Source organism: Debaryomyces fabryi, assembly GCF_001447935.2.
Source record: "Debaryomyces fabryi strain CBS 789 chromosome Unknown contig00007, whole genome shotgun sequence".
NCBI lineage: Eukaryota > Fungi > Ascomycota > Pichiomycetes > Serinales > Debaryomycetaceae > Debaryomyces > Debaryomyces fabryi.
In genome coordinates this window covers 15148-41258 of record NW_015385433.1, presented here as the reverse complement: position 1 = coordinate 41258, position 26111 = coordinate 15148, and the positions used below count along the sequence as shown (strand labels likewise).

The 26111-nt window shown below is 35.6% G+C and overlaps 9 protein-coding genes across 9 annotated transcripts; 7 read left to right on the top strand and 2 right to left on the bottom strand.

Moving 5' to 3' along the window:
- Positions 1-45: 45 nt before the first annotated feature.
- Positions 46-6192, top strand: USO1 (Uso1p; the record flags this gene model as incomplete). The annotated part of the gene is made up of 1 exon (XM_015609414.1): positions 46-6192. One exon carries the CDS (start codon positions 46-48, stop codon positions 6190-6192), a length of 6147 nt encoding a protein of 2048 aa, XP_015469711.1.
- Positions 6193-6360: 168 nt separating this feature from the next.
- ABZ1 (4-amino-4-deoxychorismate synthase) lies at positions 6361-8721 on the top strand (the record flags this gene model as incomplete). Its single annotated transcript, XM_015609413.1, has 1 exon — positions 6361-8721. The coding sequence occupies one exon, from the start codon at positions 6361-6363 to the stop codon at positions 8719-8721; it is 2361 nt and encodes a 786-aa protein (XP_015469710.1).
- Positions 8722-8872: 151 nt separating this feature from the next.
- AC631_00582 (uncharacterized protein) lies at positions 8873-11380 on the top strand (the record flags this gene model as incomplete). Its single annotated transcript, XM_015609412.1, has 1 exon — positions 8873-11380. The coding sequence occupies one exon, from the start codon at positions 8873-8875 to the stop codon at positions 11378-11380; it is 2508 nt and encodes an 835-aa protein (XP_015469709.1).
- A 579-nt stretch (positions 11381-11959) lies between these two features.
- AC631_00581 (uncharacterized protein) lies at positions 11960-13204 on the bottom strand (the record flags this gene model as incomplete). Its single annotated transcript, XM_015609411.1, has 1 exon — positions 11960-13204. One exon carries the CDS (start codon positions 13202-13204, stop codon positions 11960-11962), a length of 1245 nt encoding a protein of 414 aa, XP_015469708.1.
- Positions 13205-15301: 2097 nt separating this feature from the next.
- Positions 15302-17518, top strand: CSR1 (Csr1p; the record flags this gene model as incomplete). Its single annotated transcript, XM_015609410.1, has 1 exon — positions 15302-17518. One exon carries the CDS (start codon positions 15302-15304, stop codon positions 17516-17518), a length of 2217 nt encoding a protein of 738 aa, XP_015469707.1.
- A 175-nt stretch (positions 17519-17693) lies between these two features.
- IMG2 (mitochondrial 54S ribosomal protein mL49) lies at positions 17694-18077 on the top strand (the record flags this gene model as incomplete). The annotated part of the gene is made up of 1 exon (XM_015609409.1): positions 17694-18077. The coding sequence occupies one exon, from the start codon at positions 17694-17696 to the stop codon at positions 18075-18077; it is 384 nt and encodes a 127-aa protein (XP_015469706.1).
- Positions 18078-18244: 167 nt separating this feature from the next.
- On the bottom strand, positions 18245-22576 carry SSK2 (mitogen-activated protein kinase kinase kinase; the record flags this gene model as incomplete). The annotated part of the gene is made up of 1 exon (XM_015609408.1): positions 18245-22576. The coding sequence occupies one exon, from the start codon at positions 22574-22576 to the stop codon at positions 18245-18247; it is 4332 nt and encodes a 1443-aa protein (XP_015469705.1).
- A 244-nt stretch (positions 22577-22820) lies between these two features.
- On the top strand, positions 22821-24392 carry AC631_00577 (uncharacterized protein; the record flags this gene model as incomplete). The annotated part of the gene is made up of 1 exon (XM_015609407.1): positions 22821-24392. One exon carries the CDS (start codon positions 22821-22823, stop codon positions 24390-24392), a length of 1572 nt encoding a protein of 523 aa, XP_015469704.1.
- Positions 24393-24520: 128 nt separating this feature from the next.
- AC631_00576 (uncharacterized protein) lies at positions 24521-26080 on the top strand (the record flags this gene model as incomplete). Its single annotated transcript, XM_015609406.1, has 1 exon — positions 24521-26080. The coding sequence occupies one exon, from the start codon at positions 24521-24523 to the stop codon at positions 26078-26080; it is 1560 nt and encodes a 519-aa protein (XP_015469703.1).
- Positions 26081-26111: the final 31 nt, after the last annotated feature.

Below are 26111 nucleotides of genomic sequence, written 5' to 3'. Positions count from 1 at the left end.
ATTCATTAACGAGTAGGATCGATTGTCTACTCAATTGAAAGGGAAATGGATTACTTGAATAGTATATTATCCCAGCAAAATCAGGTTCAGCTGGTAGAGGAAGCAATTCCTACTCTTTGTAATAGACTACAGCATGCCACCTTGTCCTCAGATAGAAGATCAGCCGTATTAGGATTAAAAAGTTTCAGCAGGCAATATAGAGAGTCGGTTGTGGAATACGGATTAAGAGCATTAATTACAACGTTGAAGAAAGATTCCTCGAATCCTGTTATCATAAAAGCGATTTTAGAAACGTTACTTATTCTATTTATTAGAGGTGAAGGAGACGATGATTTAACCCGAGGTTGGATTTCACAACAGTCGAGACTCCAGAATGGAAAATATCCGTCTCCAATATTAATGAGCGATGCTTCTGTTGATCAATTTTCTTTGTGGATTGCTGATGAAGTTACTCAAGATGAAGAGTGTATTTCGTTATTACTCGAGATATTACTGGAGAATGATAATTTCCATATTAGGTTGTACACCTTGCAATTATTAGAGGCATTGGTATCAACGAGAGGAGAAAAAACCAAAGACTGTTTAATGAATATACCAACAGCCGTTTCTACATTAGTTTCTCTATTGAATGATTCTCATGACCCAGTTAGAAATGAGGCCATTTTGCTTTTAATGGCAATCGTTAACCGTAATTTTAATATTCAAAAGCTAGTTGCATTTGAAAATACCTTTGATAGTCTTTTTGATATTATTGACGAAGAGGGAGGAATAAGAGGTTCGATTCTTGTGCAAGATTGCCTTACGTTGATTACCAACTTGTTGCAATATAATGCATCTAATCAGAAATTTTTCCTAGAAACACAATGTGTTCCACGCTTAGCTAAGTTGTTGGGTGAACCAGTGGAGGATGCAGTGGATGGTGAATTAATGGATGAGAATGGTATGCCTATACTTCCACCACCCATGGTATGGACGGAACAGAGATTACAGAATATGATCATTGCCTTGGAAATATGTAGAATATTAGTCTCGGAAGACAACGAGTCGTTACAAATAAATCAAGAGAAATTATTTCAATCGGGTGTTTCGTTTATTGTTTTAAAGCTAGTTTTCTCGCCAGTGACTGCTAATGCAGTTAGATCGATTGCGTTGCTTACAACTGCAGATTTAATAAGCGGTAATCCGGAAATCCAATTACAATTTTCACAGATAGATGTTCCGTATATTGATCCGTCTATGCCAACCCAATTAAAGTCATATGACAAGTCGATACCTGTCACTATTGCATTGCTCAACTGGACATTATTTATTAATTCAGTTCATGTATTTGATATAAGAATGGGGGCAGCGCAATGTTTGCATGCATACTTCAAAGAAAACAAGGATTCAAAGTCAGCTTTTTTAACAGATCAAATAAAGGCATATGCGGACCCTCAGTATTTTTCAAATTTAGGTGACGAAAAAGAAGAAAACAAAAAGGACGATGAATTAAAAGACAATACGGCTAACAATGGATCATCTAGTAAAGAAGCAAATTCAATGGCTCATGAAAAGATGCAAGACAGTAATACTATTCCTACTCCCTTTGGAAACATATTCGCGACCCTAATGGATTATGATGCTGATATTAAATTGAACCCTTACAGATTATGGTTTGCTGCTGTAATTTTGATCTATCTATTTGAAGAACATGAAGAAAACAAAATGGCAGCCCAGAAAGTCCATACCGGTGATGAAAGTGCTGGTGAAGAAGTCATGAGCTCGATTCAAGCTATCTCAGGTCTATTGATAACAACCTTAGATAATATGGACCCTCGTATCTCAGTTGGATATCTAATGTTATTAACTATTTGGTTGTATGAAGATTTTAATGCAGTAAATGAATTTTTAGAAGACTCTACGATTATTAAGTCTATATTGACATTTCTTTCTAATAATTCCTCCGAACTGGCCGTGTTGGTGCATGGTATGGCTACAATTCTATTGGGTGTGGTTTATGAATTCTCGTCAAAAGATTCTCCTATGCCTAGATTAGAACTACATTCCCTTTTAGTGAAAGCAATGGGCAAAGACAACTACTCTTTAAAGGTAAGACAATTTAAGGATAACGAGCTATTCAAGAGTTTCGATGGAGAATCACCACTAAGTAATACTAAAGATCAAACCGGTTTACCTGATGTTTATTTCGAAGCTATTTATGTAAACTTGATCAAAGAAAATTTCCCTCGATTAAAGAAGGCGTTATTTCATGACCCTCATGCCGAACCCCAGGGACATATATCTTTTGAGATTTATGAAGAACTAGACACAAAGCATAATTTACTTAAAACCCAGTTAGATCAGGAAAAAGTTAAAGCTTCTGAAACAGAAACAAAACTTCAGGAAGAAATTCATAAATTGAATAAAGATGGTGAAGATTTGAAATCAAAATTAGACAAAGCGTTAAATGAGTTGAAAGAATTAGAAAGCAAGCATTCCTCTGTCAACGAAAAGTATAACAATGCCAATAAAAGTTTACAAGCAACTGAAAAATCAAAAAGAGAGTTTGAAACTTCGTCTACTAAATATTTCAAGGAATTACAAGATGCATTAAAAAAGGTTGGAGTGAGCGATGATTTAGTTAAAAATTTAGAGCAAAAATTAGAAAATTCTGAACAAGCTAGACAAAAGGCTGAAGATGGTATAAATAAAATGAGTAGGGAATTGTTTCAACTTAGTAAACAGAAGAAGGAGGCTGACAATAGCATTAAATCCCACGAAAAGAAGATTGACTCTTTGAAGGTAGAGATTGTCAGCATCACGAAAAACTTTGAAGCTAGAATTGAAAAATTGCAAAAAGCTAATGACTTGTTCAAAGAAAAAGTCGAAGATTTGAATAAGAAAATATCTGAATCAATTTCCTACAATGAGCATAGTGAGAAAAAGTCTCGTGAAATGAAAGAAAAACTTGATGATGTAGAGGCAACTAATGAGCATTTGATGGATAAATTAAGATCTGCTGCGTCTGCATTTCAAGAGATGAAATCAGCTAAAAATATCTCTGATAAAGAAATCGAGAAATACAAAATTGAGATCAAAACTAAAAGTGACGAATATAATTCGTTGCAACTGGAATTCAATTTATTAAAAGACGAAAAGTCGACAATAACTAAAGAATTTGAGGCCTTTAAAGTGGAATCATCTGCTGAAGTTAACAAGTTAAATTCAAGCATCAATGATTTAAAGTTAGAGAAAGACTCTTTGGATAGCAACCATTCTACAATCTCTACTGAATTTGAAGGTTTGAAAGAGAAATTGTCACAAGAATCTAAAAGATACAACGATCTAAAACTTGATTATGATAGTCAACTTGAAGTATTGAAATCTGAAAATGAAAAACTCAAAAAAGACTTGGACGATATAACCAATTCGAAAGCAGATGCTGAGCTGAAGCATAAATCCATAGAAGAGGAATTGCTGACGTTTAAAGCTAAGCATACTAAACTAAAGGAAGAATTAGAAAAGTCGTTGGTTTCGAAAACGGGCGAGTATGATGAAGTTATAGAAAAGTTGAAAAATAAAGATCTCAGCATTGCTTCATTGAAAGAAACGCATTTGAAACGGGTGGAAGAATTAGACTCTGGGAATTCAAAGCTTTCACAAGAACTAGAAGCTGCGAATTTTAAGTGTTTAGAAACCGCAAAACAACTCAAGGATCATCTAGATTCATCTTCTAAATTGGCTGATCAAATTTCTGCTTTAGAAAAGACAAAAGTTGATCTAGAAAAATCCATACAAAGTGCTGAAGAAGGATCAAAAAAATCCTCTGAAGAATTCGAAAAACAAAAGTCTGAATTAAACCAAAACTTGACAAAACTAGAAGAAGAAAAAGAAATAGTTCAAAAGAAATTGGAACTGATGCAAAAAGCAAAGTCTATTGCTGAGGAAGAATTGGCCAAGCTAAAGCAAGTATCGAATGAAAAGAATAAATTGGAATCTGAAATATCTGAATTAAGATCAGAAATTGCTGAGTATAAAGATTCTCATGTTTCTATTAACAACAAATTGGATAGCACAACCAAGGAGCTAAGTGACAAGAAAGTTCACATGGAGAACCAAGAATCCAAGCTCAAGGAGCTTGTTAAATCCTTGGATAATGAAAAGACCATTGTAAAGAATTTAAGCGAGAAAAAGGAAACTTTAGAAAGTCGAATTAGAGAATTGGAAAATGATATATCTTCAAATTCGAAAATTTCTGATGAAATACAAACTAAAAATGAGAATTTGGAAGTCAAATTAAAATCAACAGAAAAAGAACTATCGGCTCTGGAATCTAAATTTGCGGATGAAACCAAGCGCCTCAAAGACCAGATAACTGAGCATGAGGTAACTATTTCTGATCTTAAATCTGACCTTGAAAAAAAGGTTCAGGAAGTAGAAAAGGAACGAAACATGTTAAGCCAAAATTCAGAAACAGTGATAAAGGAATATGGTGATAAAATAAAAGAATTGGAAAAGGCTCTTAGTATCGCTAAAAATGCTCACGAATCCAAGTTGAATGCAATTTCGAAAGAGAAAAGGATTGCGGATGAAAGTCTCAAATCTATAAGCAAAGAGTTTGAAAGTCATAAAAGTGATTCAAATGAGGCGACTTCTAAACTCACTAAAAAAGTTGAATCATTGAAAGTTGAATTGGAGAATGAAAAGAAACTTTCGAATGCATTTTCAGAGAAAGAAGTGGAATTCAAAAAGGAAGCAGAAGCCTTAAAGGCTACATCAAAACAGCTTGAAGATGAAATTGAGAAGCTTAAAAAAGAGAGAGAGATTGCAAATAACAATTTCCATGAAAAGAATCGAGCGCTTTCTACTCTAGAAAATGATTTAAATACTAAGCTAGAAGAAATTAATTCTATTAATAAGGTTGCTGAATCTTACAAAAAAGAATCGGAAAGTGGAAAATCCAAAATTAAACAACTTGAAAAAGACTTAGAAACTGCTCAGAAACTTGGTAATGAAACTAAGGACGAGATAGAGGCTCTTAGTGAAAAAATTGAGGAGTTAAAGAGTGCAAATGCAATCTCCGAGGATTCTTGGTCTAGCAAGCTTAAGGATTCTGACTCTAGTTATGCTGCTCTTGAAGAGCAAAAAAGATCAATATCTCAAGAATTGTCAGCCTTAAAGTCATCTGATAAAGCTGCATCAGAAATGACTAAGCAATTGGAAAACGAACTTCAAACGTTAAAGGATGATATTGAACAAAAATCCCAAACGAAAAAAGACTTAGAAGAGAGGTCGACGAATCTTTCTTCAACAATCACAGAACTTGAAAAAGAACTTGAAATTGTGAAAAAAGATTTAGAAGCCGAAAAATCTACAACAGATAAATTATCTACCGAATTGAAAGATCATTCGAAGCTATCAACTGATTTAAAGGAATACAAAGGAAAATTTGAGCAACTAGAAAAAGATCATGAACAATTAAAGAAGAAATTTGAAACAGATGAAAATATTCATAATGAAAAATTGAAAGAACTAAAATCCAAGGTTGATTCCTTAAAAGATGATCTGGCAGAAGTAGTAGATTTGAAGAGTGAAATTGAAAGGCTCAACAAAGAACTATTTTCAACTAAAACAACAAAAGATACTGAAATCAAAAATCTTAAGGAAGATTTAAAGTCTGCTAAAACCTTGAAGAACCGTGAAGAGGAATTGAAAAAAGACTTGAACATTTCAAAGGAAAGCGCATCAACCTTGAAAACAGAAATGACTCTGTTAAAGGAAAATGAAGCAAAATTGAAACAGGAGCTAGATTCTTCGAAGAAAAACGAAGATTTATTGAAAAAAGAACTAGAATCCTTGAAATCTAGTCAAAAAGATAAAGAGAAGGGTAAAGACTTCGATACTCAAAAGGCTGAGTTTTTAAAGAGTGAGAAAGCACTTAAGGAGGAGATAGAATCGTTACAAAAGAAATTGAAGGAACAGGCGTCGAACATGGTACCAAAATCGGAGTTAGATGACTTAATGTTACTTATGTCTGATATTGACGAACGTAATAAGAAATACAAAAAACAATTGAAGGCTTTAGGCCAAGACATTTCAAGCGACGAAGAAAGTGACGATGACGATGATGAAGACGACGATGAAGATGATGATGATGACGATGATGAAGACGACGATGAAGATGATGATGATGACGATGATGAAGATGATTAATTTTATCCTCTTCGATATGTAATTAGTCCAATACAATTAATAATAATATCTTTATTGTAGAGCGAATTATTTTTTTAGTGCAAAAAAAATTATTCTTCGTTAGGTAATAATTCATACAGATCTTGATAAGTATCTTCTAAACATTGAGTTGTAGAAGTTTGTAATCCCATGATCCTCCTTATTGATTCATATGATTCGTTTACCAATAATCTTTCGCAATTGATTATTGATAATACCGGCAAAGAAGTTATTACAATTCATAATGATACATTCAAACCAAATGAATATGAATACTTTATGAACGTATACATACCAATGTTTGATTATATTGTTATAGGACCAGGACCAGGACATCCCTCGAATATTGAAGATGTTGGTATTGTTAGGTGGATATTACATTATTTTAGTGAAAGAGAAACAGAGGCTATACCGATATTGGGAATCTGTTTGGGATTCCAATGCCTATGCTTCGAATTCGGTAATGAAGTTAAAAAGCTTCAAAATGTTAGACATGGTCAAATATATGATGTTCACCCTATAGATCACAATAGTGGTAATGATTTATATCCAGGTAAACATGATAGAAGGAACAAACCAATGGCTTCGTTTCCTAGTGTGCGTTATCATTCATTGTACGTTGATATTAATTCTCTCAGTGACGACATAATACCACTAGCCTATTGTAATGAAGAAGATGAAGGTTATTCCAGGATATTAATGGCTGCTAAACATAAAACTTTACCCTTTTATGGTGTTCAGTATCACCCTGAGTCTATTTGTTCTTCAAAAGGTAATGAGTTAATTGTTGATTTTAACCGAATTGCCGAGAAGTATAATGAAGTTCTGAGACCAAACACTTCAATAACCAGAGAAGGTGATAAAGACAAGAGGCTTCTTAATGAACTAATAAATAAACGTGCATTACATGAAATACTGCTTATAAAAAGTGGTAAACTTCTGAGTGGTGGAAATGAACGTCCAAATATTTACTTCAGAAAAATCGTCATTCCTTCCCAAGATATTATCACTCCTGTTGATATTTGTGATCATTTACATAAGACAGACTCTAACTTTTTCCTTTTGAACTCCGCATCAGTTCCTGGTGAGTGGTCAATAATTGGGATCCCAATAGAGGGACAATCAGAAATTATAACCCATTCAGTTGATGCAATTCATGAAGTAACTATACAAAAATATAAATCTTCGTTTAATGAAACTTTGCGTTTGAAACCATCAGAAAAAGTATGGAATCTAATTGGAGCTAGAATGGAAAGTTCTTACATACCTAGAAATATTATCAATGAGTCACTTAAAGAGAAGCCTTTTAAAGAAGTTCCATTTTTTGGAGGGTATGTGGGCCTTATATCTTATGAAGAAGGCCAGCATATAGGAATCGAAAAATTAGAGCTGCTCTGTAATTCACCAACTCCAGATGTCAAATTAATATTTATCGAAAGATTTATGTTGTATGATCATATTAATAATGAATGGTTTATCGGTTCAATCAACCAGAAAACAGATGACAGCCAATGGTGTGACCAATTATCTCAAGAACTCGAAAGTGTGCATAAAATGGGTAAATTAAAATTGGATATCAACAAAGTACCAGAAAGTGTCAAAAACTTATGCAAGGACTTGGATGAATCTGAAATTGACTTTGATTTTCCATCTCACGAAATATATAAAAAGCAATTCGAATTATGCCAAGAGTATCTTCATTCAGGTGATTCGTACGAGTTGTGTCTTACTACACAGCTGAAAATAACATTGCCATCATATATTAAGCCATGGGATATCTATAAGGTATTGACTTTACGCAAGAATCCATCTCCTTTTTCATGTTTCTTACAGTTCGAAGATATTGTTCTTGTTTCGTCTTCGCCAGAAAGATTTTTGTCATGGAAAGATGATGAACAAAAGAATAAAATGATTGAATTAAGACCGATCAAAGGAACCGTCAAAAGAACTCCTGAAGTGAATTTGAAAATGGCTAACGAAATTTTAAAGACCCCGAAAGAAATGGGCGAGAACCTAATGATTGTAGATTTGATCAGACATGATTTGCATCAGTTTATTCAGAACGTAACTGTATCCCAATTAATGGCAGTCGAAGAATACGAAACCGTGTATCAGTTAGTCAGTGTTATCCAAGGTGTGTTGAAAGAAAATGAATATCACGGTATAGATATTTTGCACCATTCATTACCACCAGGCTCCATGACTGGTGCTCCAAAGAAGAGATCCGTGGAATTATTACAAGCCATCGAAACTTTGCAACGAAACGGTAATCCTGGTGGTAGAAGAGGCATTTACAGTGGAGTTTCAGGCTATTGGTCGGTAACTGATGATTCAGATTGGTCTGTAGTTATTCGCTCGGTCTATCATTATGTAAATGACAAAGAGAACCAGAAAGACAAAAACATTTGGAGAATTGGTGCCGGTGGTGCGATCACTGTTTTGAGTGACCTTGAAGGAGAGTGGGAAGAGATGAAATTGAAATTATCCAGTGCTTTGCAAGCCTTCAAATAAACATGTAAATAGTATATAGATTGAAGATATAATACTTGTATATTGTGTCACGTGATGTCGTCGGTTTTTTTTCGTTCAGTCGGTCGACAAAATTCATCTAATTAAGACCAAAGCAATACATATTTATTCATCCAATATAAGAAATATAAACATGTCATTCTTTGGATTTGATCCTAGTGTGCCTCCACATGCTCAGTCAAGGGACAAAGTGACAGAAAGTTACGATTTCCAAGATACATATGATGGATTAGGAGATGAGTTAGATGAAGGCGACGACGCTTTCAATGACGAAACATTTGGTACATCTGAAGAAGTAAGAAAGGATTTCAATTTTGCAGGAGCAGGGATCAATAATGTCTCTGCTGCTCCACAACCTCAAAGACCAGGAATTAGTTATGCTGATGCTATTTCCCATTCCAATGATGATGAGTTTATGCAAGATTTATGGGGCACATCTAACGCCCCACAGGGTCAACAGCAACCTCAGCAGCCAGCTGAAGGACAATTACGTGGAGCTCCAGAAAAGAAGATCTTATCGTTAGAAGAAATTGAGGCTCAATTGACTTCTATTGATCAATCCCAGCAACTTCCACCCCAACCCCAATTTGTTGTACCAGGAATGATGCCTCCAAATCAATTTGGTGGTTACATGTTACCTCCAGCAGGATTCATGCCACCTCCTGGTCAATATGGGCAATTTCAAGGTGCTCCATTAGGTTCTCAGCAGTTACCACCACAACCAATGCAACCTTCTGGTCAGCAACTTCCACCTCATCCTCAATCACAACCACACCAACCTCAACCTCAACAAGCTGTTCCAAAGCAAGTATTACAACAGGCTCAACCTCAGCAGGTTCCTCCTCAACAAACTGAACAACGCAGGGTTTCGAAGGTCGATCTTTCCCATTTCCCAGTGTTGGGCTCAAAAGGAAGTGAAGCTTATCAAACACAAGGACAACAGCAACAGCAACAACAGCAACAACAGCAACAACAACAACAGCAACAACAGCAACAACAGCAACAACAACAACAGCAACAACAATATGTTCCTCAACGTCAACAACAACAGCAGTTCTCTCAAGGCTCGCCAATTCAACAACAGTCTCAACAAGCTCCTCAACCTGACTTGACCCCAGAACAGCAAGCCAAATTAGCTAAAAGACATGACAAGGTTGCTCGTATTATGAAGTATTCTGGTATTATGAACCCTAAGGATAAGGACTTTGTAACTCGTTTCCAATTATCTCAAATTGTTACTGAAGATCCTTACAATGAAGATTTTTACGCTCAGGTTTTTAAAGTTGTTCACCCAAAGGTTAATAGCAATCCTATGCAACAAAACGCTCAGCAACATAATTCCATTGCTCAAGCTTATTTGGAGCAAAGTGGGCATAGATTGGGTGGTCGTTATAAGAGAGCTGATGTAGCATTACAAAGAATGCAACAGCAAGTTCAAAAAGCTGTCACTGTCGCCAAGGAAAGACCTAAGTTAACCCAATATGCAAGAGAAGGTGCTTTAGGTAAGATCTCTTTTGGTAATGGTAAGAAGCCAAGGCAACAGTTAGAAATTTTCAGCAAGGCTGCCCAAAGAGAAATTGAAAAGAAGGAGGCAGAAGGTAAGAAAGAAGGGAATGGATTTGCTGAAGGTGACTCCAATGCAAATGCGGATAAAATTAGCCCAGCTGCCAAGAAAACAAGATCGCCATCTATTTCAGCACCATCCAAGCCAATCAAGAAATATTCTAAGAAGGATATTATGAGTATTTTAGAAAATATTATTTCGAAACTTATGAATGTTGAAAGTGAATCAAGATTAACAAGTGACGTTGACACAACTGACTTATGGGAATCATTACATATATTGGATCAACCCTCTTCATCTGGTGATGATGAATTAGAAGTTAATCCTTTTATACAATGTTTAAATCACAATAAAACTTTGAAAATCTTGCCAAGATTATTCAAATTTTTATCTAGAGAGCAGATCTTAACCATAGTTACATTATTAATGTCAAATTTGGAAAATTTATCAGTTATCAAGCTTGGTTCCTATACAACGTACCCTGATAAGAAAGTGTCAGATTCTATTTTGAAATTAGTGGAAGCGTATTCATTAACGTTCTCTAAGGTTTTGATGAATGCTGCTCAGGATTTTAAATTCAATGAAATTATTGGTTTGTTAGTCATCTTGATTGAGCATAACAATGTTTCTTTTGTATCGACTACTAAGATTGGTTTATCAATTTTAACAACCTTATTGTCTCGTGCGGAATTAATAAGAGGTGAAGGTGTCATCTCAGCAACTGATTTGTCGGAATGGTCTTCTTGCTACGATGAGTTATTCACTTCATTAGAATCTCGTATAGCTGCAATTTTCCCACCGCATCCTGAAGATGTCGATGATGGTTCCTCAAGAGAAAATTATGTCTGGCAATTCTTGGCTACCTTGTCCTTGGGTGGAAAGTTGAGTCACCAAAGAATCATTGTTGATGAAGTTAGAGACGAGATTTTCGGTGTCATGAATAGAGCTAAAGCCATCGATAATTCAGATTTGGCAAACTTATACAAAAAGCAAAACTTATTGAACAATTTAAATATGTATTTGGTTGTTATGGGGTTAGTTGCAGATGAAAATGAAATCAAAGAATTGCAAAGCTGATTTGTATATTTAGCTTCCAATATTCTTGCTTTTTAAATTTTGATTATTCTCAAAGTTATATATTAGGCTAACATAATCATTTTCCTGGGTTCATTTCATCATCTGAGTTCCAATTTATTGATATTTTATTGTTGTTGTATTCTATAGATTAGGTAACGTTGATCGCATATGACCAGTATATACGTCTATTCATAATATATATATTTTTTTTAAAAAGATACGACTCAACTATGTGATACTACTAAGTACGCTTTTCCTAGTTTAGTAATTTAAAGTAATTTAACACTACTGATATAAATTTGTAGAACTTTCCCACTTTTATTATATATTGGTATAAAACGAGAGAAATTTAAAAAAGATGCGAAAAGATAACAATACAATTGAAAAATATTTGAATATTATTAAATACCTATAGTTTACGAAATTATTAAAGCCTACCATTTCTTAGGTGGCTTGTGATTAAATTAAATATTTGATAATATACATTATGCGAAAATCATCAATTCCGAAGAAAAGAAGGGAGAGAATTAAAGAATCTATAGGGATTAATTCTTAATTAAATTATCGATGAAATTAGCCTTAGGCATGTATCATCAGGAAAGAATTTGAACAATCCAGAGTTGTTAAAATAGAGTCAAAAGGAGTTACAGAATTGTGTGTTTTCATGGCTGTTCTGCTAGATCCAAAAACTTTGTTTAGGCAAGCGAAATCTATGTTTCCGTTGCTCGTCTCATTTTCTTTCAAAGTTTGATGAGTCAAAGCATGATATGCATCCTTTCTTTGTTGCTTCTTTTTAGCTTTCCAAGCGTCATTATCTAAGCCGGTACAGAATATTCCTTCTGGAGTAGAATGATTTATTGTAGGGGCTATTGGCAAACCTCTATCTCTTATAAAATTCTTACTCAGAGCTTTAGTAGGTGTTTTATAGCCCGTGATAGCTAAAAATGGAGATGCAGATGCATCTTGGATCATCATGGGACAATCCCGCGGCTTATTTAGTTCATTATTCGATTTGTCTGTTTCACATCCAACTGATATATCGATTGGGATGAATTTGCGTCTCATCTTTTTTATGTGTGAAGATTCAATCTTCAGTTTGGATTTCTTCTGCTGGCAAAGAGTAAGTAATTTATTTCTATCCCTCTCTTGCTGTAATAAATCCTTTAGATAGCTTATTTCTTTTTCATGTTTCCTGATGGTTAGCTTGTGCTCCTGAACCAACATAGCCATTTCATTCTTATATATATATTGGCTATCAACCTCAAAGTTACCATTTGCTAGGTACATGCTTTCATGTTCTATACGGGCATCCTTATTTGCTACTGAATCAATTTTTTCGAAATTTTTAGCACTTTGTGTGTCATTAGGAACTATCATGGAAGGAGGAGCCATCTTTGGAGATACATAATTATGTGCTGAGGAAGCTGATTGAAGCAAACCTGGAGATCTGGCAATAAACTTTAAATTTAGCTTCTTCGAGGGAGTTTTAAACACAGCTATATTAGCATCATTTATAGATCCAATATCAGTATACTGTTCGTTTGTCACAAAATCTAAAATATTATGGTTGTCTGTATCGTTTGGTTTTGACAGTATAAGAGAATGCTTCGAAGTACTATGAGAAATAGCATCATCTTCGAACAATAATGAGTTAGCCTTCTCAAAAATACTTGAGCTAGCACTAGGGGATTCGTGTTCCTTAGAATTTTCCTTTGATATCAGCTTCATGCTCAATTTATCTTTGGAGAAATTGTCCAATTCAACAGTGGCGCATTCAATGCTTTCTTCGTAGCGTGGTTTTCTCTCTATTTGTTCCACTGACATTTCTGAAGTCCTCTCAATGTATGTGCAAATCTCGCTAACATCATCACTATAGGGTGAAAGTATTTCGTCAATAGCATATTCATCGCCGTCACCTGCTTCGCCGTTGGTTTTAAAATTAAAATTCGCCAAGTCATCTTCCGTATATATTCTTCTTATCGTTATAGGCTGTTTCTTTATCGAGACACTTGATTTTTTCCTCAGAAGACTGAATGAAGCTAGTCTTCCGAAATAGCTTGGGGATTTTTTTAAGGATTTATTTGTATCTTCTTTTATGGGGTTACTAGAACCGCTTCGCCGCGATAGTATTTGACTGAGGGTCATAATATCAACCTTTATTCAATGTTATTTTCGTTATATTCGGTTTTGAGACAGGAAGAGATAAATGAATATTGAAGTAGGTTTGTTGAAACCAGATGTAATCAGATAGATATCTGTTTTACACGCTTCCGTCTTTTTGGGTAAACAGGTTAAAATTACTTAGTTGGTAAATAATTAACTTGCGTACAGCCTGCAAGTAATACATAAAATGCTTGACAATAAGTTCCCCGGGTACTTTATTCCCGATAATAAAAGAAGTAAATACGATTAGGACCATTCGGTAGATGCATTCCCAATGCGACCTCTTCTCTAATTCCTTTAGCTTACTATGGTAAATACTATAGACATAGACTATCTACACGGCTCTTATGTCTAGATGAATATCTACCCAATAGAAGCTGAGATAACATGCGACTTAGTCTATTACTGTCAGGAGTCAATTAATAAGACTATTATGACTCCAAAAAGTGCTGCAATATTATTGTTTATCTTTAGTCTAAATCGAGTAATTATGCTGCGTTCGAGGATATTGGAGCGTTTTCTCACATCTCGTGCATTTGGGCACATAGGAAGACTATATGCTTAAGGTTAGAGACAAAATAATCTATTATGCAAACCAATAGAGAACAAAGCCACTAAACATTGAGAGCATTTGGTCCCTTCAGGGTCAAATATTAATGTGCTTTACGTGATTCTGGAGTAATTTCAGTATGTTTGCCAAACTATGATAAGTATTCAGAGCCACAATGATTTTTCATTTTCATGACTGATCTCCTATGGCTATTCCGTAAATGTCGTGTTTGACTATTTGGGTACTTGAAATCTATTTTGACGTACATGTACATTATCTATGGGCTTTGTTTGTAAATAGAGGAGATCGTGATGAGTTTGAGGTGAAAATGCGGAATTAATCTGGGAAAGAATACCCTTCTTTTGCCAATTGCAATCAATTCGTTATCTATTTTTATCGTAAGAGCAACATGCTAATCCGCTTAAACCCTACATTATACAGAATGAACAATACAAACACGTCTGTTAGACTTAGTTATGTGGACAATGTATATGTTTTGGTACTGAGACAATAACAACACGCACTGAATCCTCACATCTCCATAATTCAAATTTGGGTATGAGACTGTGAGCTAGGCGATTAAGTAAACCAGACCACCATTTGTAATTCACCATATTGCTGTATATTTGTAATTATATAGGTGAATTCATTAATTGTATCGGGTCTATCTGGTCCAACATAATGTTTTCAACTTCCAATTAATGAATACTATACTACGTACATTAAATGTCTACAACCTTATTTTTATGAATTTGATTTTCATGCTCACTCAAACAACATGAGCTAAGTACAAAATTCAAAGCTTAGAAGTTAAAAATATCGTATTTGGATTTAGGATTGATGTTCGGTGATTGATGCTGGTGTAGGGAAGTTGAGACATCAACCTTGAGATCCCACCACCCAAAAAAATTCTCGCTATCCACCTGATATGCGATATGCCCACTGAACCATAACTACCAGGGTCATTGCAACCTTTTTTTTTGGTTTCCAATGAATGAATATAATTTAGTTAGACAAAGACGAATAAGAAGTTGTAACCGAAGCATAGTTAGTTATATGGGATTGAATCGAAAGCATTCACAAAATTAACTTAGTCTTTATCAGAGTATTCTGTGATTTTCGAAATATTATATTTGACATAAAGATAACAAGTCTTCACACATATACTGATAGTTTTTTGGATATATTCACAGATGAATAAGTTCAGAATGACTAACTCAACGAGTGATATCAGCGAAAAGTTGCTTAGGCATGATGCATGTTCAGAGACAGATATGAAGGCATCAATTGAAAAACAAGCCGTACCATCAAACTCCGAACCGACAGGTGGAAGCTATTCCAATTCGATACCGGCCAACTTTTATGAAAAATTGTTTGAAGAAGGTAAAGTATGGACCCATGGGTATCTTCACGGGCATATTCATAGACACAAGGACCACACGCATATCCATGGACATATTCATAATCACGATCACGACCATCATAATCAGGGCATACTGGAAATAGAAACCGTTGATACCGGGTCGAGACCCATGGAAGATGGCCTAGAAGCCTGTAATGAGTTTGATGATATTTCGCTTTGTAAGGACATTTTCTGTGACGAATTAGATGATTGTTTCTATTTACAGTGTGATGGGACCAAAGAGAAGGAGAAGGTTGCATGTACAAGTGATTGCGTAGCAGAAAATTTAGACCATAATGGACACCAAGATGACGCTTTTGATAAGAATGATGATTGCCATAGAAATGAGGTGAAGTGCTGTGAGGATCCTAACTGTTTGGGAGATTCATCTGATTCAAGGGCCTATACAGTTTGTAATAATCCCGCTTGCATGGAACCTCAAATGGCTACTAATTCTTCATTTGATTGTTGTAACACATCAGAGAATGACTTCTATAACCATGAGAATAATTTATGTGACCTACAGATGTCCAAGAAGCCAATTTTCGAAAATTTGATTATCAAGGCACACGATAGCTTAGAAGTAAATGCTGATAACACAGAACCCAGTTTGAAAAGACAAAAATTACTGCAGGAAAAGAAAGCAACTAATAAATACTTTCAAGTACATTTTCCTCACGTATGCCATCCTACACCAGAAATTCAGAATGAATTCACCGCCGCAAATGAACAAAATGGTTTAGCAGCCGATCACCATCATGTACACCAATCATGCTTTCATGCTTCTATTCCGCTTGATGCTTCAGAGGAAAACATGTCGAACAAGACTTATAACGATAAGCCAATGTCGGACTTTGACTTTTTCATACAATTTAATAATTTTAAACATTTGCTTGACTTATTAAAAGATAATGGACAAGGGGACAATAACAAATTATCCATGTTAGAAGATGCGGAAGTGAATGAAATTGGCCAGCTGACAGGCACCTCCACGTCTCCAAAATATTCGTGTCAATGGGACAATTGTTTCAAAACCATAAGTGATGGGACAATTACGAGACATGTTCTTGATCAGCACATTGGTCAGGAATATAGTACTGGTAGCACTATATCAAAAGTATCAGATTTCAAACCATATCAATGTGAATGGAATGAATGTAACTACATGAATACTGATTTGGATTCATTAATAGACCATTTGAATTGCCATAAGAGAAACGAAAACATGTTTCATGATAATGTTAATATGCTAACTCCTAGTTCTACAGACAAATCAAATATACTGTCTCCAAACAATCCAATTTTATCGCAATCAAATCAAAGCCCATTAAATGATATCAATATTACTTCGATTAAATTCTCACCACAGAAAAAGAATAAAGCTTGTTGCAGCGAGATAATAGATCCACACTTTACTTGTAAGTGGCAAATTGGAGTCGATAGTGTTACAGGCGAACCAATCACTTGTAATAGAACTCACCTTTCAAGCGGTGACTTGCATACTCATTTGGTTGACGACCACATTGGACTGGGAAAGTCACTGTATGCTTGTAATTGGGTCGGCTGTGATCGTCATAACGGTAAAGGATTCCGTCAGAGACAAAAGCTTCTAAGACATATTCACATCCATACAAATTTCAAACCATGTAAATGCGACATTTGTGGTTCTACCTTTGCAGTCGATTCAATGTTGAAGCAGCATTTGAGAATTCATTCAGGTGAGAAACCATTCACATGCTCGATTTGCGGCAAAACGTTCGCGACTGGCTCAAGTTTATCAATTCATAATAGAATTCATACTGGTGAAAAGCCTCTTATGTGTAAATGGCCTGGGTGCGGTAAGAGATTTAGCGAAAGCTCGAATTTGACAAAGCATATGAAAATACATTTGAAGGCTTTCAATTGTGAAATTTGCGGAGAGCAATTTGATAAGAAGACCAATTATACGAAGCATATGAAACTACATAAGAAGGATGATACTATAGCCCCTGTGGCTTCTATAAAGAGTGAAGTTCCCGTTTAAATAAGATATATAGACCGAATATATAATGTCGCATTTAAGAATAACGACATTTATTGATGCGTGTAAAAACCGAGAAAATATTTGAAATATTTTTCATTATGGAAACCGTACTAATCTATAGTGAGGACAAGTCTCTAGATATTACTGTTAAGTATTACAAAACGATTTATATAATATGAAACCTTCTAGAATTTCATTAAAGTCAGTTAGGCCTCCATTGCCAAAGGCTACAGTTAAGCCATATCAATTCCCTCCTTTAGCATCTATTCAAGCCGTAGAGTTACCAAATAATGGGTTTGGAGTCAATAACTATTCTATTTGTAAGACCAAATATGGACATTGGCCAGTATACAAGAAAGTTCAAAATACTAAAGTTACCACAGAAATTAAGAGAATAAAAGGTGATATTGAACAATTTAAAAATGATTTATTACAAGCACATCCATTATTAAAACCCGAAAATATAATGGTGAACAAAGTTGCCGGTTATGTTAATGTGAAGGGTGATGTGGTTGAAGATATTAAACAAATTTTCACGGAGAATATAAAAACCGTATAACTGAATTTAATTCATTGCACTTATTGTATATATCATAGCTTCATTTCGTATCTTTTTAGATTAACATATGTAAATAAATTTACTTGTAACATATTACAGATTATTGTAGGATTATTCTAATGTACATTGTTAATTTAATATAAGAATTAAATATTTATCTTAAATAATTACATATCAGATCCAACGTCTGACGATGGTGTACTAACACTCTCAGAAGAAACAAAAGCTGCTTGACGAATGGCGACAATCCAAGGATCGCTTAACAACTCAACAGCTCCAGGCCTTTTACTAGGATCATGCTCCAAACACCTTGATATAAACTTTCTTCCTGGTTCACTTAATTGGTCTGGGGAAGGTAGTTGAGGTTTGTGACCGGCAGCAATATGATACATGATGGCCCACTCATTATCGAGATTAGTCCAAGGTCTGCGACCAGTGGCCATTTCTAACACACAACAACCCAACGACCAAATATCTACGACACCATTCCTGGCACCAGATGCACCGGTTATTACTTCTGGGGACATATACATAGGAGTACCAGTCATTGAGTTCAAGTTGGTGCCATTCAAGCTTCGGCCTGGATTTGCACCACCACTACCACCACTACCACCACCAAGAGTTCTTCCACTCGTCGCAATTACCTTTGCAGCACCAAAGTCAACAAACTTAATGACACCGTTATGGTCAAGTAAAATATTTTCTGGTTTGATATCACGATGTGCGACACCAGATTGATGTAAATAAGCCAACCCTTCTAACATTTGTAAAGTATAGACTTGTATGACCATTTCATCCTCTATACGTCCATGTGTTAACAAGCCCGCAAGAGAACCACCTTCACAGAATTCCATGAAAATGTACACCTTATGACGATGAACTTCAACACCAAAATATTGAACAACATTAGGGTGGTTCAACATTTCCAAAATAGTCATTTCATCTTTAATTGAAGGCACAATATTTTTAACAGATTGACTATCATGGAATCTTATTTCTTTGACTGCCATAACACCACCGGTATCTAAATTGACTGCCGCATAAACATGTCCAAATGTACCTCCTCCAATAAATCTACCTTTTTGCCACCTAATAGAAACGCTAGAGAAGGAAGATGCTAATAGAGTAACGAATTGGTATTCCAGGTCGGTGACGTCTAAAACTCTACCAATCGACTGCAACTGCTCTTGCAAATCTCTTCTATAATCTTCAATTTCTTCAATCTCTTTCATGACATCTTCCCTATAAGCTTGTATAATGCATGCATCATCAGCTGAATTTTCAATCCTATGTCTCTGAGAAGACCATTTTAATAATTTCTTCTTTTCAGCTTCACTAGATCTTGCACCCATAATATCGAAATGAGAAATAAGTAACGACATGCAGCGGGCAACCTTCAATTTCAACTTATAGAATTGCTCGTCATTCAAGACTAACACGTTAAAGCCTCTAGTCATATCCATTGCAAATTCCAAAGCTAACACACACCATCTAAAAGTTCTCCTATCCGTAGGTATACAATCATCACAAACAAAACTAACCCATTCAATAGAGAGTTGAATAAGTTTCATAATAACCGTAGATTTTCTCGAAGAATCTAAATTTTTTACAGAGTTTTTACCAAAGTCTTTTGCATAGATAAAATAACTATTGATCAACTCTTGACAGCTATTTTCAACAGCTAATTCTTTACAGTTAGCTCGTACTTTCTTTACAGAATCCAAAACTGACAATGACATTTTAAAGAAGACTCGATTAATCTTCGTTAGTTCATGATGTACTTTGGCTAAGGAACACCTTTGGTCAACTTGCTTCATTACACCACCAACTAATATGAAATCATTTACTGTGTCCAAAAATTTTTCTTTTACCATATGCAAGTTGCTGTAAGGTAACTTAGTTATCATAAGTATTTGTCCCACTTTAATGTCAGTGATAGGTACGTTTTCTAATTGAATAGTAACAATGTGACCTTCCCAAACGATTGGTTTAGGAGGACATAACGCTAAGACATATCCAAAATCACCTGATTCGTTTGGATCCAAGTGGTCTACTAAGTCAGAGTGCTGGTCTGTTTCCCCATCTTCATGCAATTGAAGCATCTTCAACAAATCAGAAAAGTCCAGGTTTGCTTCATTCGGATCCGAGCCAATATAAGAACCATTAATTATTCGTAATATTTCTTGCTCATTACCCATCAATTCGGCACTTGCAAAAAAATAAGTTCCCTGTGTCTCCACCGTACCAGTGTATACTAAGAAATGATTAGTTGATCTCAAAACTTCGAGTATAGTTTTAGTTCTATTGCTAGGCGTTGATGAAAGATCAAAAACTAAAGAATTCGTAAAGTCTCTAGAAATTTCACCAGTAAATCTTGCCAATTTACGACGTAATTGCCCAAAGTTTTCTGTGGTCGAGCTGTACCATCTGATTAGATCAGCCGCCCCAGCAGGTTTAGAAGGAGGCGTTCCTATTTGATTATTGAAATAGGCTAATAGTCTATGGATCAACTTCAGTGTTAGTACAGTTATGTGCTCAGCAACAACGACACTACCTCCATCGATAAGATTACCCAACCATTTAAGATAATTCCAGGTTTCTTCTAACTCTTCAGGTTCTTTGAAAGTTCTGAAATTAGTAGGTGATCTAGAACTATCCAATAATTTTTTATTTAATAATGCAAAGAAATACTTGACACACTTCAAAACCACCATATCAAAATCTTGATTTTCAGAATCAAATAAGTCACTTAATACCCATGTCTTACCCACATCTGGTCTACAGTACTCAACAATACCCAGCTTTACTTCCAATGCTATGGTGATGTAAGACTTGAAATCATCTATCATTTGATCTATCATCATTAATGTAGGATTTTGCAACTTTTTGGCATAAACCAATCTCACATTGATAATTTCCTTAATCAATTTCATTGGTATAAAACAAAGCTGAATCAAATCGTGAATATAGTCAGGCAATTTAAGCGTTTCAAAAATATGCCCCAATCTCAAGAAAGTGTCTTTCGACTTGATCATCCAAGGAGCTAATGGAAAAAATATTCTCTTTTGAAAAATTGAATAAACATCCTTTTCTTTCATAAGCCTTTCAGCTAATGATTTATTGTCTTCATTGAATATTTTTTTCGTACTTGTAGGGGTTGTTGCTTCAGAAGATGGTGCACTACCGCACTCACTTCGACTCTTAGTGATATCCATTTCATCATTTCCTATCCAGGTTTTTAAGGAATCACTTTCCCTCTGCATCGCATCCGTAATAGATAACCAAGCAGTCAAAGCATCAATACGATCTTGGAATTCAACAGTTCTACAAATTGGTTTTTCATTTTTCATGTCTTCCAAAGTTCTCCATAAATCACAACATTTATCATACCTATCGAGTATGCTAGCAACCTGATCCCTTGGCGGATTGTTCACCGGGTCATCATGATTTACTTCATATGTTAAAACTTCGTCAAATAATGCGTCAGCTAGGGTACGACGATATTCAATGATTTTTCTTTGATCATCTTCTGTTCTATTAAAGAGTTTAGCGTTAATCCCAAACCACAAGTTCTCTTTATATGCCGCATGTAAGAAGGAGCCTTGCTCGTGTTCAGGACTATTGTTATTAATAATTTTAGTCTTTTCAGATCTCACCACATCACCTGTAAGCACAGAAGTCAACATGGACTGCCATTCAAGTCTTTCTATCACAGCAGGATCATCAGCACTATCAGCACTTAATTGTGTGATATTTCTGTTTGGATTGATATTGATAGCGTTTTTGCCACTTTTTAATAACGTAAATGCTAAATTGTAGTCAATCTGGTATTTATCATCGTCCATATCGGCCAATAAATCACTGTGACCATTAGGGTTAGTCTCATCCTCGTCTTCATCCTCATCGTCATCGTTGTTGTTGACCTCGCTCTCTTTCATTTCTGCACCAGTAATTCCTTTGGTATAGTAATCATCCACAAACTGGTTTTTCATCTTTCTTAGGTATGCCTTCTCCTGGGACAAATACTGCTTGTTATTATTTTGTAGATTGTGTGAAAGGGTCTGGGTTATCGACCGGGAGCGTGTCCTACCTCCAGTGGAACTTAATGTATTATTACCGGAATTATTATGACTAGTCTGTCTCTTATTAGAATTAGGAGTCAACAAAGACGTTGCATTGGCATTGGTGTTATTATGCGATTCATTTGTCGACGTACCGGAGGGGTTATTACTTCCATTACTAGTTGAGCTCCATTTAAGGTGAGTTGAATGCATGGGTGTGGATAAATTAGCAGAAGTATTACTCGCTGTATACACAGAATTACTTGATGAATCATTTCTTAACAATGATGGCCTTCTACCCATTGCTGCCGCTGAATGACGATGACTATGATTAGCATTAGGAACAGGACTGTTCACAGTTACATTTGGTTGTTGCGTCGAATTCGGATCTTTTGAGTTTGTCGACGACGAGATGGATCCATTATTTGAATTTGACATCCTATGTTTATTCCAATGATGATATTTTCAAGGATCTATGTCAACTTATAAATCAATTATTTCAATGGAACTGGTGAGACTATCTAAAGCAAGTGAGAATTATTCTAAATTTTGTGTTCTGAAGTCTATGCAGTAGTATCAGAATTTGATATCTATGTGAATATAGATCAATCACCAGTTATAGGACGTGTTATACAACAACCTAAAGGTGTACATAACTAATGAGGAATATTAGGAAGGTATTATGGTTTCTTTGTATGATATGATGCTGAAAAAGCCGACTTTCAAGCATTTATCGACGTCTATTCCGTCATTAGATTCGCTATTGAAGAAGAATATAAGTAATGGCATTTACGATTTTGAAAGTGTTCCCAATTGTACTGGAGCTTCGTTTGTTGTTGGGTCACTTATAGTGTCTCATTTAAGTCATAGCAGTGAAAATCGAGCCATTATTATTGATACTTTGCATCCATTTCCGTGGCATAGTATCGTGAATAACCCAAAATTTCAAGACGAGTGGTTAGATGATAAGTTGATATCGTATAAAGCTGATACTTTTGCTAAATTATTTGCACTTTTGATGTCAGACAAGTTGGACGGGCCAAAGGAATCGACAATTGTTGTAATTAATAACTTCCATGAGCTTCTCGAGCTATATAGATTAGAGTTGTCTGCTGCGTACGAAGAGGCGCTTTTAAAATTTCAGGTGCTAACGAACTCAATCTTAATAAATAACAAAGAGAAGAGTAAGGCTGAAGGATACCAGCCCAAGTTGCCCGAAATACCGTCACAATCAGCATTACTAAGAGAAAATCCTGCCTTAAAGTACCAGTCGCATGTTAGTACATTAACTAATATGATATCACAGTATACATATAAAAACAGTCTGATATGCATTTTGCTTGGATACCTCAGTTCCAAGTATCAGAATTATCGTCCGAAGCCATTTTTGACTAATAATTCTGGGTATGATAGTCAAATACCTTCTTCAGCATCTTCAAGTACATCATTGTCACAAACAAGACCGAACCTGGGGTATGGTGGGGGACGCCTAGTCTTATGTGCCTCACTAGGAGGTAATTATACTCCTACTAATTCTGCATCTGCATCTTCATCGAGGAAGACTTCAAGCTCTACAAATTCTTCATTAGATAGTTTTATCACATCAAGACTAATTTTCTACAAAGATTGGTACCACAAAACATCACATTTCAAAGAAAACCATCCTTCACAACTAGATGAACTGCAAAAAAGGTTAATCAATTCTTCTCAATTGAAAATGGTATTTGCGGTGAAGACGATAAATCTACACAGGGTGGGATCTGAAAACCGCCCAGTGTATTTTGATTATGATAATGGCTATTATGACGATTTCGACGAAGAAGAGGAGATAACAGAAGCTTCTAAAACTAGCCATATTAAGATTATAGATTTGTCGGGTCCAATTCTGCAATCAACGAATAATACTCCGGAGCCATTACCTCTATTACAAACAACCATCACACAGCCCGAGGCCGCTGGTTCGAACGGAATTTCGATTGGTATTAATGATATGAATGACACAATATGGGACAAAGAAGGACTTCTTCCTTCGTCACCGAACCTAACAGAGAGCCAAATTAACACGTTCTTGCCGTCTGCCGATTCACAGAATATAAGCAAAAGTCATCTTTCGCAGTTATTCCAAGAAAATGAAAATTCTCCTCAAGGTTCTAGGCATAAAGATAGCGGGGATCATGAGCTGGAGATAGATGCTTCCGATGATGAAATTATGGGTTCATTGCTAGTAAATATAGTTGATGAAGCTACGAATTAGTTTCCTAGTGTATAATGTTACTGTATATAAAAAAATGCTCATCGCACATATTTTTTTTAGGTAGAGATAAATTTTATTACTACTGAAATATTCAATACAATATTAGAAGATAGATATAACGATAGACCATGGCCACAGTAATCCCTCCTCCTTCTAAAAAACAGAAGAAAGAAGCACAAAAGGTCCGTGAAGTCGATCTAGTTCCAGAAGACTTACCTAATGTATTAATAAAATTTCAAGCCTCAGATACTGGAGAATCTATTGGAGGCTCTATAAGAGTCCCTGGAGGAATAACAGAAAAGCAGTTGGAACAATTATTGAACCAGCTTCATAGTGAGACAGATGATCCTGTCCCATATACGTTTGCATTATTAAATAAAAGTAGCGAAGATGACAAAGAAGGAAATTTGGTTGATATTAAGGACAATTTATATTCTTCAGTGTTAAAACCACAAATTAAGACCACTGAAGATTTCATGACCTTAGTGTATACACCTAGAGCAGTTTTCAAAGTTAAGGCAATAACGAGATCAAATGCTGCGATTGCAGGACATGGATCGACTATTTTATGTTGTCTGTTTGCTCCAAACGACTCTGGGCGTATGTGTTCTGGTGCTGGGGATTCAACTGCAAGAATTTGGGATTGTAATACTCAGACACCTATGCATACTTTATCGGGGCATTCAAACTGGGTGTTGTGTGTTTCGTATTCTCCATGTGGTTCAATGATTGCAACAGGTTCGATGGACAGTACTGTACGATTATGGGATGCAGACCTGGGCAAGCCACTTGGAAGTGCCTTATCTAGTCATTCCAAATGGATTTCTAGTTTAGCATGGGAACCTTTACACTTAGTCAAAGCGGGCGATAAACCAAGATTAGCCTCAGGTTCGAAAGATGGCACAGTAAAGGTATGGGACACTACTAGAAGAGTCTGCTTATTAACCATGAGTGGACACACAAATGCAGTTTCATGTGTCAAATGGACTGGTTCTAATATTGTATACAGTGGCTCGCACGATAAAACTATTAAAGTTTGGGATATCCTGGCCGGTGGAAAATGTATTCAAACTTTGAAGAGCCATGCACACTGGGTCAACCACTTGTCTACTTCTACTGATTACGTTTTACGTAAAGGTGCATTTGATCATACTTCGACAAAGTCAAAAACAAAGAATTTATCGCCAGAAGAAATGCGTATGAAGGCTTTAGAACAATACGAAAAAGTTGCAAAATTGAATGGTGTTGTCAGTGAAAGAATAGTTACTGCCAGTGATGACTTCACTATGTATCTCTGGGAACCATTAAAGTCTTCTAAGCCTATTTGCCGTATGACTGGACATCAAAAACTTGTCAATCATGTTTCATTTTCGCCTGATGGACGTTATATTGTTTCATGCTCTTTCGATAACTCAATTAAGATTTGGGACGGTATCAAAGGAACTTTTATCGGAACATTGAGAGGACATGTTGCACCTGTATATCAGAGTGCCTGGTCCGCTGACAACAGACTTTTAGTCACTTGTTCTAAGGATACCACCTTAAAGGTTTGGGATATTAGGACCAGGAAGTTAAGTGTAGATTTGCCCGGCCATGCCGATGAAGTTTATGCCGTCGACTGGAGTATGGATGGTAAAAGAGTTGCCAGTGGTGGAAAAGATAAGATGATCAGATTATGGTCTCATTGATCGTTGTATATTACCGTAATAAATAGAAATC